Below are 16,439 nucleotides of genomic sequence, written 5' to 3'. Positions count from 1 at the left end.
GTAAATACGCCTAAGATTTTTGAAATATGGACTCTTATCGTGCGTTGCATTTACGATAACGTCTAAAATCCATTTTAGAAGCCGTGAAATATTCTTCACGATTCTTTCTTACAAACGCTTTGAAATAATCATTGGGTAATGCTGCCAACGTACTGATATCTAGCCACCTCCAAAATGCTAAATTCTAGACACTGATTACTTATTAACCCTAACGGGGACAACTTATGATTTATTATCAATTTTTATTATTCAATCATTCATATGATTAGATGAAACTGTTATTCATAACAATGTACTGAACATGCAATAAGTTGGACAAAATTAAGCATAAACTAGACTATTTCTGATACTCCGATGAAGATTCAATGACAGTAAAAATTTGGATGACAGTAAAAAATTGGGATTTATGAATATAGTGCGAACCTATATCACCAACCATAGTTTATTAAAATAGCCTTATTATTTTACCATTTGGAACACGTAGCAAGTTTTCTGATAATTTTAGATTAATTTCCTCATACTAGATTTTTTTTTCAAAATTCGATCCGACACATGTAAGGAAAATGCCGCGCCATAATTCAGACTAAATAAAATTAAAGGAAATTATAGTATGAAGATCGCTTGTTTCGAGTAATTTATCCAATAACGTTCCAGAGTTCCATAAATGTTCCAATAGTCGCAATTATCGAAAAATTTAACCTGCTATATGAAATGAGTTTTTTTTTAACGAGTTAAAGTTATTCCGTTATTACATGTAAAACAAGCTTGAGCGTAAGAAACGTTTTTTTTTTTTTGTGGGCATTTACAGGAACTTTCGGAGTGTCTGGCCTATATGTACAATTATTACAAATGGGAAGCACTGGCTCAACCACAGCCTCCTGAGTCATGACAGCCACACGGGCGGCATTCACAAGAAGTAGTCTCCCCTGATTTTCTTCTCTCATTTCAATGTTGACAGATTTCGAGGATAGGCTATAGGGAAATGTGTTCCGATAACAATTTTCAGGCTATTACATCTTTCCATAAATTCTCTTGCATAATGCTTCATTCTTCACTGCTTATTGCTATGTTTTTAAACTCTAGGTTTCTTTCTTGCGAAAAACATTTAATAGGATTCCGATACGAGACTCTCGCACAAGTTTTTCAATCGTGGATACTGTTTTCATTGCTATAAACTCTGTACGTGTTGTCAGAAAATAACATCCAGCTTGTATGAGCCCAACTTATTTTCAAAAGTTTTATGAAATTCTTTTAATCCACGGATAAATCCCCGTTTATTTTTCGTGTCAATTATTAAGAACGGTACTAGAGTTTTTCTTCAGTTGCCTCACCGCAATTGGCCGATGGCTCCAAAACTTGCACTGATCGTGTACAACTTGGAGGTCGGACAGGCGCCGAGCTTCGTCTGTTTATAGCTTCGTTTAACCGTTAATGTTGATCAGTTAGTTAGTTGTATTTTATTTCCTAGAATGCGTTAGTATCCTGAGAATCGCGTAGATTTGCTGTCGATCAATAGTTCAATTGATTGAACAGTTTCATCGTCGCCTTCGAGTTTATCGCCAGGCGGGAGTTCGGGGCTCGGCGCAGGGCTGCACAGAATAGCAGAGCAGAGCTCTACTACCTTCGCTGTGGTGTGCTGATTCGCTCCTTGGGTGCATGCGCAATTTTATCCATTCTTATCCAAGCTAACTGAAGTTTGGCATCGCTAAGGCTTAAGGTGACCATCTGAAGGGAAATTAGTACCAGACAATCAACGTCCAACTCGATCTTGCTGTTCACGTCCGCACTCTAGGAACGCTGCGCTAGTGCGCTAGTTATTGTTTGGTGCGGAGACGTGGCGGAGGTACGTGTCTTGTACTAGTGAAGGATTTTAAGTGTGACTATCGTGTATATATTATTGTGAATAGATTTACTTAGAATGTGTTCATATGATCTCTCTTGTAAATATTGATCATTCGTAGGAACCTTGTTATTTTTAGCATTTTATTGATTAGTTTTTTTGTTTGTTTTCAGGAAAGTTAAGGGCTTGAACTTGAAACATTATATAGCGAATACAAGTGGAGTTTGAATTCCCTTGGGACATGAACATGAAGTGGGTTGGAATTACGATCACGAGCCGTATTAAACGCTGATGCTTGGGCCTAGTTGGCTTTCAGAGTGAGCCCACAGCACCGTTCATAATAATTGAAACGAAAATATAAATGGAAAAATATTCGTGGTCCAAATGAATTTCATGAGACGTTTAAAAAATTGGTTGGGCTCCTTACTACCTGAACAATTTTGAATGACAAGTAAAGTTCATTTCACGAGTTCAACTGCATGTAACAACACTGGCGTAAGTCTTGCACACGTATTAAGAAGTTTGAAGCTCCTCTCTACATGTGATACAGATTCTAGTACTTAATTTAACGGCAAGGAATTATTCACTGCATGTACTGTACCGTTCATGAACTCAAATAATTCATCCTATTTTTATATAATAATTAAACCTAACGTTGTTTAGCTATCGTCATTCAGGGGAGCATCTATCCTAAAATTTATCTCCTCTACTTTACTACACTACTTGTCTCCTCGAAAAAATAAAAATAAAATAAGCCCAGCAAGATTATCTGCAGAGCATCAATCAGCTAGACTGCTAAAGAATCAGTGTGGTGCGAACTTATTTCCTAACATTGCCCCCCCCCCCTCAAGTGCAATACCATTGCACTTTGCTAACAATCGGCCACTGATCGGTTGGGACACTGTACAATATAGGGGGGCAAAGGGGGCGCCAGCCTGAAAAAGTTTGGGAACCACTGGACTAATTGGTCAAACTTTTACTCTATCTCAGTCTATATTGATGATGAGAGCTTTGACATTGTTCCTCGCTAGTTCCAGTTTTTCATATCCCACGATATCCGACACTGGTTTCACGATTTCTTATAGCGAGTTTATCGAATTATATCGTAGTTTCCCATGTTTATGGTAAATTCAATCATAAAGCGACAGCGACAAGAACAAGAGAGCACTGGCCTATGCGGCATTGATTGCTAAGTGCAAAGAAGTTGATACTACAGCAAACAAAGACTCTGTAACGAAGAAAATAAACTCTTTATCGAAAAGAATGTGCCAAAATGAAGTCGTCAATGCTATTTGGTGCTGGTAGGGATGCTGTCTATCAACCCTCATTGTGGCATTTTTTAAAACCATTTTCGGGATCACCGCGTACGTTTGCATCGCTTTAATCTAATTTTGGTGGCACAAACTGCGATCACTGCAGCGAGCAGCACTGCCTCCTCCTTGTCGCGAATGCACTAAAAACTGAAGGAAGGTTTGAGCGTGTGGACGCTCTTCAGTCTTCCGTTAAAATCGCTCAAACCTGGCATGACATGCAAGACTGACGATAAGTTTGAACGTGTGGACGGGGCTTTACTGTAAATTTACTGCATTAAGTTTCACCTCTGAAGTTTGACCTTCCCCCAGCTTAGGCGTGGATTATATACATAGAGAACCTTTAGAGCGGCGCAACTAGAGCTCTCCCGCCATTTATGGAACCGCGAGATTACCGCTTGATGAAATAACCCAATCTAACCCTTTACGCCCTGAATTTCTGGGACAAAAATCGTAAAATTCACTTTTTCGGTTTTAAGTCTCACTTCGAAGCTGACATTCTGACCTATCCAATGGTACCAAAATCATCTATGTACGTTGATTTATGCCTTGACGACAGTTCGTGAAAGTGTTAGGGGTGGGGGAGTTCTTTCACATTTAATATAGGCGAAAATTACTGGTTGGGCACATAAATATGCAACCTGAAGACGCTGATCTTTAGTTCCCCGGCTGCTGTCGTGTGGGATGGTGCTCATGCAGTCGTTCCCACTATCCTTCCATGAATTTCGGCTCCAGTAATGTCTAGTCTTGCATCCATGTCACCTTGAATGCCTATTTCGAGGCGCTCGGGACTTTGTCGCGCTCTACTGAACATTCACACATATTGTCACTGCAAACCTATTTCCTCCCAGAGTTTTTTAGCTACAGCAATGAGTAATAAACCGTTCGAATCGCAAATAAAAGATCTAGAGATTGGTCGAAGCTTTTTTTCAATTTCGTTAAAGTTTTGAAAATATTTTGAAAAAAGGGGAGGGGAAATTCGAAAGGGGGGGGGGAGAAATAATTTTTTTTTGAAAAATGCCGACCTCACCCACAAAAATTAGAATTTCGAAGAACAGCAAAGACCAATCGATAGATATGGTCCTTACGCATTGAATGATATGCGTTTCAATGTTGTAGCTTGAAAATCATAGGAGGAGATAGATTTCTACAGTACCCCCTTTTTGGCGGTTTTCTAAGAATTTCACGTTTTCTTTCACTTTTTTCGAAAAATTCCTACGAACAAAAAAGTCTTAGATTTATCTTTTACATATGTGTACCAAGTTTCAAAGTTATCTGTTAGTAAATAACCGAAATAGAATTTTCATAAGAAATTGGACATTGCCATTGGAAATTGGAAATTATATTTCAGTTATTTACTGACAGATAACTTTGAAACTTGGTACACATATGTAAAAAATAATTCTAAGACTTTTTTTATTCGTGTAAATTTTTCGAAAAAATAATAGAAAACGTGAAATTGTTGGAAAACCGATGTTTTTTCTGTGTGACGAATTCGTCACGCCAGGGCGTAAAGGGCTAATTGTTAATATTTAACAAAAGTGCTTAGTGCAGTATAAGCACTAGAATGATGATTCGTGATTGATTACAGTTATGATATGGCCTATGACGAGTAATGTTGTCGAACAGATCTCTGCAACGCAAGCTCCACCGTTTTTGTTTGGTGGTTTTGAATTCTGGAGAGCCACTTATTGCTGTGTCAATTGAATTCTGAGGTACCATTCGAAATTTCATTCATCCTGAAAATCATCGTCCATTCATGGAACTGGCTGACTACTGCATTACTTGTCTACTTCTAACACTCAGCCTAACAGTCTCCAATACCTTCATGGAGCAAGTATTTTCATAAGTCACCTATGTGATGAATAAGCAACGTAATAAAATTCCAACTAAGCTACTGGAGTTCGTTATTCTAACCAAAAGCTATCTGCTCAGCCGCACATGAGTCGCAATTTTGTGATCACGCCCGAAATGTTTGATAAATGCAATATACAACATGTCCTAAAATAACAGGAGGAAGATGACGTTTCCGTGGCTTGCTCATCTTGAGTGAAGGGGAAGAAGTGCCACACTGCGATAAAAAAAGGAACAAGCGTAAAAGTAATCAAACCCAGAAAAAAAATGTGAAAATGTTTCAAAGAGAGGGAAAAAATATAACGTGTTCAATTTGGTTTATTATTCGCATAGTAACACATGCACAGTAAAATGATAAAAAATACATTTATTTTCTAACCAACGTTTTTGACAAATAGTTTCATCAAATTTGGAGGTTTTAGTCTGTTTTTTATCAATAAAATTTCTGGTATTTTGAGCTAGGCAATCTGGTATTCTCGCCGAGAAAAAAGTTGGCAACACTGCGTCTCAGACTCAGCGTTGCCAGATGGTATATTTCCCTACCAGATTTCACAAATCTGGTATTTTCAAAAGGTGTCTGGTATGAATATTTCAGATCTGGTATATATGTCTAAATCTGGTATTTTTCCGGTATTTTCTGACTTACTGCAAATTTACTGCGTTAAGTTCCACCTCTGAAGTTTGAACTTCCTCCAGCGTAGGCGTGGATTATATAGATTACCTTCAGAGCGGCGCGATTAGAGCTTTCCCGCCATTTTTGGAACCGCAAGTTTACCGCTTGATGAAATAACCTCAATCTAATTGTTAACATTTAACAAAAGTGCTTAGTGCAATATGAACACGAGAGTGATGATCCTTGATTGATTACTGATCAGTGATGATATGGCCTATGACGAGTTAGGTTGTCGAATCGATCTCTGCGACGCAAGCTCCACCATTTTTGTTTGGTGGTTTGAATTATAGAGTGCCACTTGAATTCGGGGGTGCCATACAATATTTCACTGATCTTGAAAATCATCATCCATTCATAGAACTGGCTGCCTACTGCACCACGTGTCTACTTTGACAAGGTCTCCAATGCATTCGTGGAGTGAATGTTTTCACAAGTCACCTATGTATGTGAAAAACAAGTAACGAAATAAAATTTCAACTAAGGTACTGCAGTCCCTTATTCGGATCAAAAGCTTTCTGCTCAGCCGTAACAAGTGATCAAACCCGAAATTTAGATTAATGCAACATGCAAGCATGTTAATGAAAATGGAAGATGACCTGTTTCCGTGGCTTGCTCATGTTGAGCGAAGGGGAAGAAGTGCCACACTGGTATATGCACAGTACATAAAATACTTTTTAGCGCATTTTCTCATTTATGAAAAAAATGCACTAATGTGCTCACCATGTCCGTCTGTCCGTCCGTGACCACGTTTCCGTCGACGAGAAAATGCGCTCTCTGTCAGTCACTGCAGTGAGTACTGAGATCTATATTTTTTTTCTAACCAACGTTTCTGACGAATAGGTTCATTAAATTTGGAGGTATTAGTCATTTTTCGAACAATAGAATTTCTGGTATATTTCTGGTATTTTGAACTAGGCAATCTGGTATTCTCTCAGAGAAAAAACCTGGCAACACTGCAGTCAGACTCTCAGCTGCCAGTATGCCGCAGGCGTCGTTAGAGTAGGTGTGTGTCTCATTTATGGCCATGGCGAATTCAGCCGAGGAACTTGTTTTTAATCCACCGGAGTTGGTGGCTAAAAATGCTCACTGTTCTTCCATGGAGCAGTACAGAGAAATGCACAAAGAGTCCATTAAAGATCCTGAAGCTTTTTGGAGTAAAATTGCGAAAGAATTTCACTTTGAGAATAACAGTGTAGGAAAGTTTTTTGAGTACAATTTTGACATAACCAAAGGACCGATTTTCATACAATGGATGAAGGGATCACGTACTAATATTTGTTACAACTGCCTTGACCGGCACGTTCTTGCAGGGAAAGGCGACGCAATCGCTTTCTATTGGTAAGTGCTTCAACTCTGTGGCGATTTCCATCCTTTACCTAGTTTTATTTGCTGACCATACTATAAACTTGTCGTCTGCCAAGATTATGGTCGATGACAGTTGAATTATTGAATTGTTTTCAATTAGATGCCGATCAGCCTATGGCATTTACAATTCGCTTTATGATTATGTTTTATGTGTAAAAATTACTCTTTTTTTTCTAGGATTTTAAGTTTTGATATATTTATATAGCACACGCACAGTTAGCACTCAAACACTGCAAATGCAATTTGCCTGATTTAATTTATTTGCTAAACAGAGGATAGGTGAAATGGAGCAACTTTATTGTTCATCATTTCATGTTGATTCTCTTATCTTTAACACTATTAACATTTATCTAAAAGTATCCATAGTGTCATATACTGTCATAGTAGCTAGTGTCCAAGGGACCAGGATTAGAATTTTTCTACCTGTTTCTGAAATCTCACGGCTCCAACATGACAACTTTTTAGTACAATTGGTATCTCGCGGCCCAATTGTGCACTATTGTTAACAATTAGGTAGGAGCTTAAATCATCTGGCAGAATTCTTGCAGACGTTGCATGGTTGCAGTTCTGGAAATGGCAGGAAAGTTCTAGTCACGGCCCTAAAAGGCTAAAGGTAGACGTTTTCCATGCTTGAGTTAGAGTCTGTGTGCACTGCATTGTGCAATGCCATCAGCTAGAGTAGAGGTGCTGGTGGCTGTGTGAACAATATGACTTGGTAATTTTTATTGATTAGTACTATGCATATTGATTAGTACTTGGTACTATGCATAAATGTATGGTCCAGTATATCCTCCAATCTCCATTATCCTTAGATACATCATTAGACTCATTTGAAATTCAGTGCATGTTAGAAAATTTTTATATGTGACAATGTGTTGCCCAGTTTTGGTTGTCTCACTTGTCTGCCTATACATATTAAATTATTGTAACAATGTGATCAATTGGTAAAATGTATAGTAGCCTTTTGTATCTGAAGTACCAACTTTAAGCTAGTTTGAAGAACTGGGTTTATCAGTGCTCCTATTGATATGGCTTGTCTTTATGTGGAACTTGAACTTCAAGTGCCTAACGGTTATGTGGCTTTTGTTCAATTCTGCTGTGAAAATGAGTCAACACTCAAAGAGTCAAATCTGATTGTCCATGAAGATGAATTTATGCACTCCTTTTAGTCCTTTAGAATATTATCTTTGATGAGCATTGAAGGGCAATATGTTGAAATGTGTTCTAGTAGAACAATTATTCAATTAAAAGTCCTCAAAAATGAAATTTTTATCTATTTAATTTTGGTTTTATATGATTATATCAATTCATTTTATTAAACTTTAGATTGCTTATTCTGAACAATACTAATGACAACCATGAAATATTCTTTTTGAAATCTTTAGCCAAACATGATCCAAGATATCCAATCTACCTATTTGCCCCAACATTCATGTGAATGCTAACTTTTATTTAATTCTAATCTAACAAGATTGGATCCTAATGAAAAAATTTTTGGAGTTATAAAATGTTTAATAAAAATTAATGCTTTGCACAGAAGATCTTTTATGAATTATGGCCCTTTAAATTGAATTTTGAATGAACTTTACGCTTTTGAAAATGGCTGTTGTGTAAACAATTGCTTCTAAAAATGAGTCTTGTTTATACATGAATCCTGTTTTTATATGAATCCTGCTTTAATATGAATCCTGTTTTAATATGAATCCTGCTTTAATATGAATCCTGTTTTTAAATGAATCCTGCTTTCAAATGAATCCTGCTTTAATATGAATCCTGTTTTTAAATGAATCCTGTTTTCAAATGAATCCTGCTTTCAAATGAATCCTGCTTTTAAATGAATCCTGTTTTTGAATGAATCCTGTTTTTGAATGAATCCTGTTTTTAAATGAATCCTATTTTTATATGAACCCTGTTTTTGAATGAATCCTGTTTTTAAGTGAATCCTGTTTTAAATAAATCCTCTTTTTAAATGAATCCTGTTTTAAAAGAATCCTGTTTTAAATGAATCCTGTTTATAAATGAATCTTATTTTAAATGAATCCTGTTTTTATATGAACCCTGTTTTTAAATGAATCCTGTTTTTAAGTGAATCCTGTTTTAAATGAATCCTGTTTTCAAATGAACCCTGTTTTAAATGAACCCTGTTTTAAATGAATCCTGTTTTTAAATGAATCCTGTTTTTAAATGAATCCAGTTTTTAAATGAATCCTGTTTTTAAATGAATTTTGTTTTTAAATGAATATTGTTTTTAAATGTATCCCGTTTTTAATGAACCTTGTTTTAAATCAGTGGTTCCCAAAGTGGGCGATATCGCCCCCCTAGGGGCGGTGGAAAGATTTTTGGGGGCGATAAGGAAGAAGAGGTCGGTAGGGGGGCGATATGGGGGGCGGTTGTCCAAAGTCAATGTCAGAAGTTCGAACGTGTGTTAGACGATTTGTACACAACACGTGCAGCACATGACTCCCAGCGATGGTTTTTTCTGTTTTTTTTTAACCTAGCTCTCCTGGGTTTACGTCTCGGACAAATTAACGGCCGGACTCGAGGCTGGTCTCACGGCCAATTTTCAAATTCAATGATCAAGGAATATCTCTCAAACTAATGAATTTAACTCGATGAAACTTGGTAAACGTATTCATTAGGACCTAACGGTAATGTTTTGCTCGTGAAAATTGTTTGAATTTTGCCATCGTTCGTTTTTGCCATAGTTATATGGCAATACGGGCCGAAATTCACAGTGATCAAGTAATTTCTTCCAAACTACTGAGCAGATTCGAACGAAATTTTGAATTTACAGTCCTAACTAAAAATTTTTCGATTGTGCCTTCGTTCGTGAGTTTTTTTTTCATTTCACCTTCATTCGTGATTTAAACAGCAATTCGTGCTTAAATTCGCAGTAATCAAGAATTTTTTTTTCCAAACTACTGAACAGATTATTATTAACTCGCAAACGAAAGCAAAATGGAAAAATTGTCACGAGCTAAAAATCACCGTTGAGAGGTCATGTATTTTTATACAAAGTTTCGTTGAAATCTGTTCTGTATTTTAGAAGATATTTCTTGATCGCCGCGAATTTAAGCGACAAATTACCCGGCGATCCGGGCCGAATATAAGGAAGTGTGAAATCAAGAATGACGGTGAAATGAAAAAAACTCGCAAACGAAGGTAAAATCGAAAAAAATGATAATCTAAAAAATCACCGCTTGGTAGTTAGGAATGTATATTCAAAATTTCGTTCAAATCTGTTCAATAGTTGAAGAAATTCTTTGATCAATGCGAATTTTGGCCTGTTCCGCAATATACGCGCAACTCACGAATGAAGGTGAAATTTTAAAAAATTTTCTAGCTAAACATCACCGTTAGGTTCTGATGAATGCGTGTTCCAAGTTTAGTAGAGCTGCGTTCATTTGTTTAGGAGATATTTTCTTGATAATTGAATTTGGAGATTGGTCGTGAGACCGGCCACGAGTCCGGCCATAAATTCGCCCGCGACGTCCTTGGCTTCTAGTGCTGAAACAGTTAAAACAGCTGAAAAACATATTGGTTCACTAAATGGGGTTCTATTTGTGAAATACACGTTTGTGTTTAACCTTCATCTTTAAAAATTTCAGCGTACTAAATTTCAAGAGAGTGGCGTATGTCTGTGGGGGGCGCTAGAAATTCACTAGGGGGCCAAAGGGGACGCCAGCCTGAAAAAGTTTGGGAACCACTGTTTTAAATGAATCCTGTTTTTAAATGAACCCTGTTTTTAATGAACCTTGTTTTAAATGAATACTGTTTTTAAATGAACCTTGTTGACTGGTGCACAGGGAAGGTAATGACCCTGCAGACCGCAACAGCGTGACGTACGCAGAGCTGCTGAGCGAGGTATGTCAGGTCGCAAACTTCCTGAAGAGCCGCGGCGTGGCAGCGGGCGACCGCGTCGCCATATACATGCCCATGATCAAGGAGCTCGTGGTCGCCATGCTCGCCGTCGCCAGGATTGGTGCCGTACACAACATCGTCGTGAGTTGACACAATTCGGGATGCTTATTATAAGGTTATTAGTAGACAATCTTCTTTGTGTATCGTATGTTCGTTACGAATTTTTTTTTTTCTTGATTTGTCTAATGCTGTTGTCTCGACTAAATTCGTAATGCTCATTAAAGAATAGAATAGAAGTGTCGGCACTGAAGAAATAGGCCCATGGCCTGTTGCCAATTCTTGAATTTTTCGTGACTTGATTCACAAGGGATCCTGCCTTTGGAACCCGATTTTTACATAGCTGACGATTGATTGAGATAGCTGCTGGACTTAATGCCTGGTCCGCAAGGTGCTATGCATTTCAAGACTGTGAGTCATTATAAGGTTCTTATTAAAAGATTATCTCTCTTAATCCGTCTGTGCTATCCTCTTAACTTAATTCGGAATGTTCGGTAAAAGGTTATTATTTAATATTATTTTCCTTGAATCGTCCTATACTTTTGCTTTGACTCTGTTCGGTTTTTTCATTGAAGGGTTTTTATTGAATAATTTTCTTTCTTAACTGGCAATTTTCTGCCAGGTCAGACTGTGTTGTAAGTTTTAAATTGCCTGTTAAACTATTTCATTGTATGAAATGCTTCATTAAAATATTATTTTTGTTTCGACTCGCTACTCGCAGTTAGTTTTCTCGTCCGGGCGTCAGGAAGCGATCCTTATTTCACACAAACCTAGCAAGCGCGCATAGTGTGCTTCTCATGATTGAACATTTGGAAGTTACCTGAACATTCGTTGATTCCTTGATAAATTTTTTCTATTAATAAGTCGAAAACAAACTTTTCGTATTTCTTTTAATAAATATTCTGTCAATCAGTCTGTTGATCGCGTTTATGTGTAATGAAAGAAAAGCCCAGGAATAATTAAGTTTATTTATGTCCCTCTCACGCGCACGCCAAAAAAGCATTGCAAAGCAAGACACGCAGCTATTTTTTATCCGTCTTGTCTCCGGTGCTACCTTGTCTTCCTGAAGTGATGACGCTCTAGCCTCGATTTGTGATGAGCTTTTCACTCGAGGCTTTCTCGCTATCTATCATGACGCTCGCTGTCACGTAGCATGTGGGAGCGTAAAACGTTTTGTGCACCAGGTTAAAATCTGTAACGCGTTTTGTAAATAGATCACAACGTTTTGTAAAGAGACCATAATATTTTGTAAAGAGACCATAATATTTGTAAAGAGATCATAATATTTTGTAAAGAGACCATAACATTTTGTAAAGAGACCATAATATTTGTAAAGAGATCATAACATTTTGTAAAGAGACCATAATATTTTGTAAAGAGACCATAACATTTTGTAAAGAGACCATAACATTTTGTAATGAGATCATAATATTTTGTAAAGAGACCATAACATTTTGTAAAGAGACCATAACATTTGTAAAGAGATCATAACATTTTGTAAAGAGATCATAACATTTTGTAAAGAGACCATAACATTTTGTAAAGAGATCATAACATTTTGTAAAGAGACCATAACATTTTGTAAAGAGATCATAACATTTTGTAAAGAGACCATAACATTTTGTAAAGAGACCATAACATTTTGTAAAGAGATCATAACATTTTGTAAAGAGACCATAACATTTTGTAAAGAGACCATAACATTTTGTAAAGAGATCATAACATTTTGTAAAGAGACCATAACATTTTGTAAAGAGATCATAACATTTTGTAAAGAGATCATAACATTTTGTAAAGAGACCATAACATTTTGTAAAGAGATCATAACATTTTGTAAAGAGACCATAACATTTTGTAAAGAGATCATTACATTTTGTAAAGAGACCATAACATTTTGTAAAGAGATCATTACATTTTGTAAAGAGACCATAACATTTTGTAAAGAGATCATTACATTTTGTAAAGCGATCATAACATTTTGTAAAGAGATCACAGTAAAGCTCCTTGTTGATGTGCAATTGTGCATGACTTGTCCAGGTAGAGATCCTCTATCTCTTAATCAGCAGATTACAAAACTGTAGGCATGAAAGCTCTGAACGTATTCATACGATGTGTAGTAATTGTGTACGTATTCGACTGCATGCGAGCGATATTGGGTATCTCGATACTGCACTCAGGAAAGTGAGTTAGTCACATTGTCCAAAATAGTGACACACGCGCACTCAGCACGAATTGAGAGCGGACGTAGGACTAAGATGCCCTTTTGCGTGTCAAATGTTGTCATCACGACCCACGCGAGGTTAAGACTTGCATCACTACTTGTACAAAGTTTTATTCATTTGTCTGAGTGGGGAGTTTGAGTGGCATACTCTACGTCCCTGTGGATGCAAGACTGAGTCATAATTTCCTCCTGATAAGCGACCTCTACAACAGTCGCAGCTTTGTTCATAGGCTGCATATTGGCAAATAATCTGCCCCAGTTCATCTCTTAATACTGCATTAAGGAAGAAGCAATGCACCTTTTATCGTTTTTCGAGGCTACAATGGATTTCAAGCACACCACACGTATTTACGAGTGACTATTTAACGTTCGTTGTACCGGTGATGACAAGGACCTAGTTTTTGACAAGGTAACTCATTCAATCCATTTCACAGCCAGAAATATAATAGTTCCCAAATTGAACATTCCGGTAGAACAAACAGCTGTTAGTGCTTTGTCACGTATCAATATTGCAGCATGCATTATTTTGTTTACAAAAGTACGAGGTTGTTCAAATTTTGACGGTACAACTCCATTAAATTTAATTTATTTACTCGAATAAAAGTAATGGCGAATGGCGAAGTCTGAACTCTAATAAATCAAATATTTAAATATGTGAAATAATACTCTAGGATATAAAGTCATTTTACCTTGGAAGAATGTCTACAGGTCAAGACGGTAGGCATTGCTTGGTGCATTCATTTTCTCTTTATCGATGTGGAACGCGCACCTTAAGAGGCATGCTGTGCACATCACAGCCGACGACGCTTGCTCTTCATCTGTGTGTAATGCGACTCTTGAAGCTTACTTTCTAATCTTCATTGATTACATACACCTTTGATCTTATCTAATATGTTTTCGAGTTTGGTTTCATGTGAATTACTCAGACTTTGAACCTGACACCACGCGTTGCATTTTGGCTAGAAATGCGTGTTCAAACTTTGATGCTTATAATACGTATTTGTACTTGAATTATGCTATGTGTTCAGACCGACCTACTATGCCACTTTATTCCACGGCTGCTTTGCACAACTTTCTTTGGATCTCGTTTCTTTGAGATGTACTGTGATGATGATAGTTTCGCTGTTGTCGGCGGATGCCGTTCTTATGATGAGGACAATGCGAGGTCGTTGTGGGGTACGTGTTGCCTGTGTTGGTGTTCCTGGTGATGATATCATTGCGGCACTGCACTACTTGACCATGCAAGTCAATTCGCAGGATGCAAGTCAATGCACAATAAAAATGAAACGATTGAAAAAGAACTATGAGACTATCAACTGTGAAAAGAAACGATTGAAAAACAAAATACATTAAATTTTAAGGTAGCTTACGCGAAAAGGCCAAATGAAAAGTAAAAGAATATCGATCGCGCGTGAAACATGTGATGAATTGAGCTAATATTTTTTGACCTTATGGCTGTAATATTTTAAAGCAGTGGTTCCCAAACTTTTTCAGACTTGCGCCCCCTTTGGCTCCCCAGTGAATCTCTAGCGTCCCCCCTCTCCCGACAGATACATATAAAAACAAACGCCTTCTTGATCTTTAGTATGCTGCAATTTCAAAAGAAAAAGGTCAAAGACAAATGTGTATTTCACAAATAGAACCCCATTTAGTTAACCAATATATTTTTTCCCAGTTTTAACTGTTTATAGCACTAGAAATTCAAGACGCCTCGGACAAATTTAAGGCCGGACTCGTGGCCGGTCTCGCAGTCGGTCTCACGGCCAATCTCCAAATTCAGTAACCAGGGAATATCTCCCAAAACGCAGCTTGATGAAACTTGGAACACGTATGCATTAGGACCTAATGGTGATGTTTAGCTCGTGAAAAAATTTAAATTTCACATTCATTTGGGAGTTATATGGCGATACGGGCCGAAATTTGCAGTGATAGAAGAATTTCTTCTAAACCAATGAACAGATTCGAACGAAATTTTGAATATAAATTCCTAACTACCAAATGGTGATTTTTAGCTCGTGAAAATTTATTCGAGTCGGAGTCTTGTTCTGCATGTGTTGTGTACAAATCGTACAACAAGCGTACGAACTTCTAATTTTGACTTCGCGGACTGCCGCCCCCCCTACTGCCCCTTTTTTCCTCACTGCTCCCCCAGATCTTTCCACCGCCCACAGGGGGGGGGCGATATCGCCCTCTTTGGGAACCATTGTTTTAAAGTAATGTACCGGTAGTGACCCGAAATATTATTTCTCCTCGTCAGTGCCGTGAAGCTCGTGAATAACTAACGACCAAAATAACTTGCTAATCGTCCATCATTACGGGTGAACTGTCCAGTATATATGGGGTGTAATATGAGAATTACCACTGCCTGAACTCCATTTATGTGCGAATTGAAAACAAATATTTGCAATTTAGCTAAATTCCAAAGCTATGTGCTCGATTATGTCTCTTTTGTTACTACAGGTTTTTTTATTTCGATTCACTTTTAAGTTAAATTTGAGTTTGATCTCGTTAGTTCTCATGACATTTCCACTCGTGCCTTTTGAGCTGCAGGGCATGCAACAATCTGCCTCAACGATGCTTGATATCATAAAACTGCTATAAAATATTATTCACGAGAACATTCTCTATCGGAAATCATTTATCCAAAATTTCACTTTTCTCACGAAAAGTTTCAGTCCGGTGCACGGAAAGGCAATCGCTTGTGAGCGTGAAGAAGTATCGTCATTGTAAACGTGAAGAAGTATTATTAGTACGACTGTGAATAAGTAATGTTCGTTTTAAGTATTTTTAGTGTGAGCGTGAAGAAGTAATATTGTCATTGTAAGTGTGAAGAAATGTTGTTAGTGTGAGTGTGAAGAATTATTGTCATTGTGAGTGTGAAGAAGTATTGTCATTGTGAGTGTGAAGAAGTATTGTCATTGTGAGTGTGAAGAAATGTTGTTAGTGTGAGTGTGAAGAATTATTGTCATTGTGAGTGTGAAGAAGTATTGTTAGTGTGAGCGTGAAGAAGTATCGTTAGTGTGAGTGTGAAGAAGTATTGTTAGTGTGAGTGTGAAGAAGTATTGTTAGTGTGAGTGTGAAGTATTATCATTGTGAGTGTGAAGAAGTGTATTGTTAGTGTGAGTGTGAAGAAGTATTGTTAGTGTGAGTGTGAAGAAGTATTGTTAGTATGAGCGTGAAGAAGTATTGTTAGTGTGAGTGTGAAGAAGTATTGTTAGTGTGAGTGTGAAGAAGTATTGTTAGTGTGAGTGTGAAGTA

At 37.3% G+C, this 16,439-nt stretch overlaps 1 protein-coding gene across 2 annotated transcripts in view; it reads left to right on the top strand.

The window, feature by feature from the left end:
* Positions 1-6,665: 6,665 nt before the first annotated feature.
* LOC108675331 (acetyl-coenzyme A synthetase, cytoplasmic) overlaps positions 6,666-16,439 on the top strand; it is a 23,370-nt gene continuing 13,596 nt past the window's right edge. For both annotated transcript variants that reach the window (XM_018163331.2, XM_018163330.2), the window contains exons 1-2: positions 6,666-7,015; positions 10,849-11,044. In XM_018163331.2, coding sequence (XP_018018820.1) covers positions 6,696-7,015; positions 10,849-11,044 — 516 coding nt within the window. In that variant the 5' untranslated portion in view covers positions 6,666-6,695. The remainder of the gene's footprint in view (positions 7,016-10,848; positions 11,045-16,439) is intronic.

Source organism: Hyalella azteca, unplaced genomic scaffold, assembly GCF_000764305.2.
Source record: "Hyalella azteca isolate HAZT.00-mixed unplaced genomic scaffold, Hazt_2.0.2 contig8388, whole genome shotgun sequence".
Classification (NCBI taxonomy): domain Eukaryota; kingdom Metazoa; phylum Arthropoda; class Malacostraca; order Amphipoda; family Hyalellidae; genus Hyalella; species Hyalella azteca.
The sequence above is the reverse complement of the archived record's forward strand: the minus strand, read 5'-3'. Positions and strand labels throughout refer to the sequence as shown.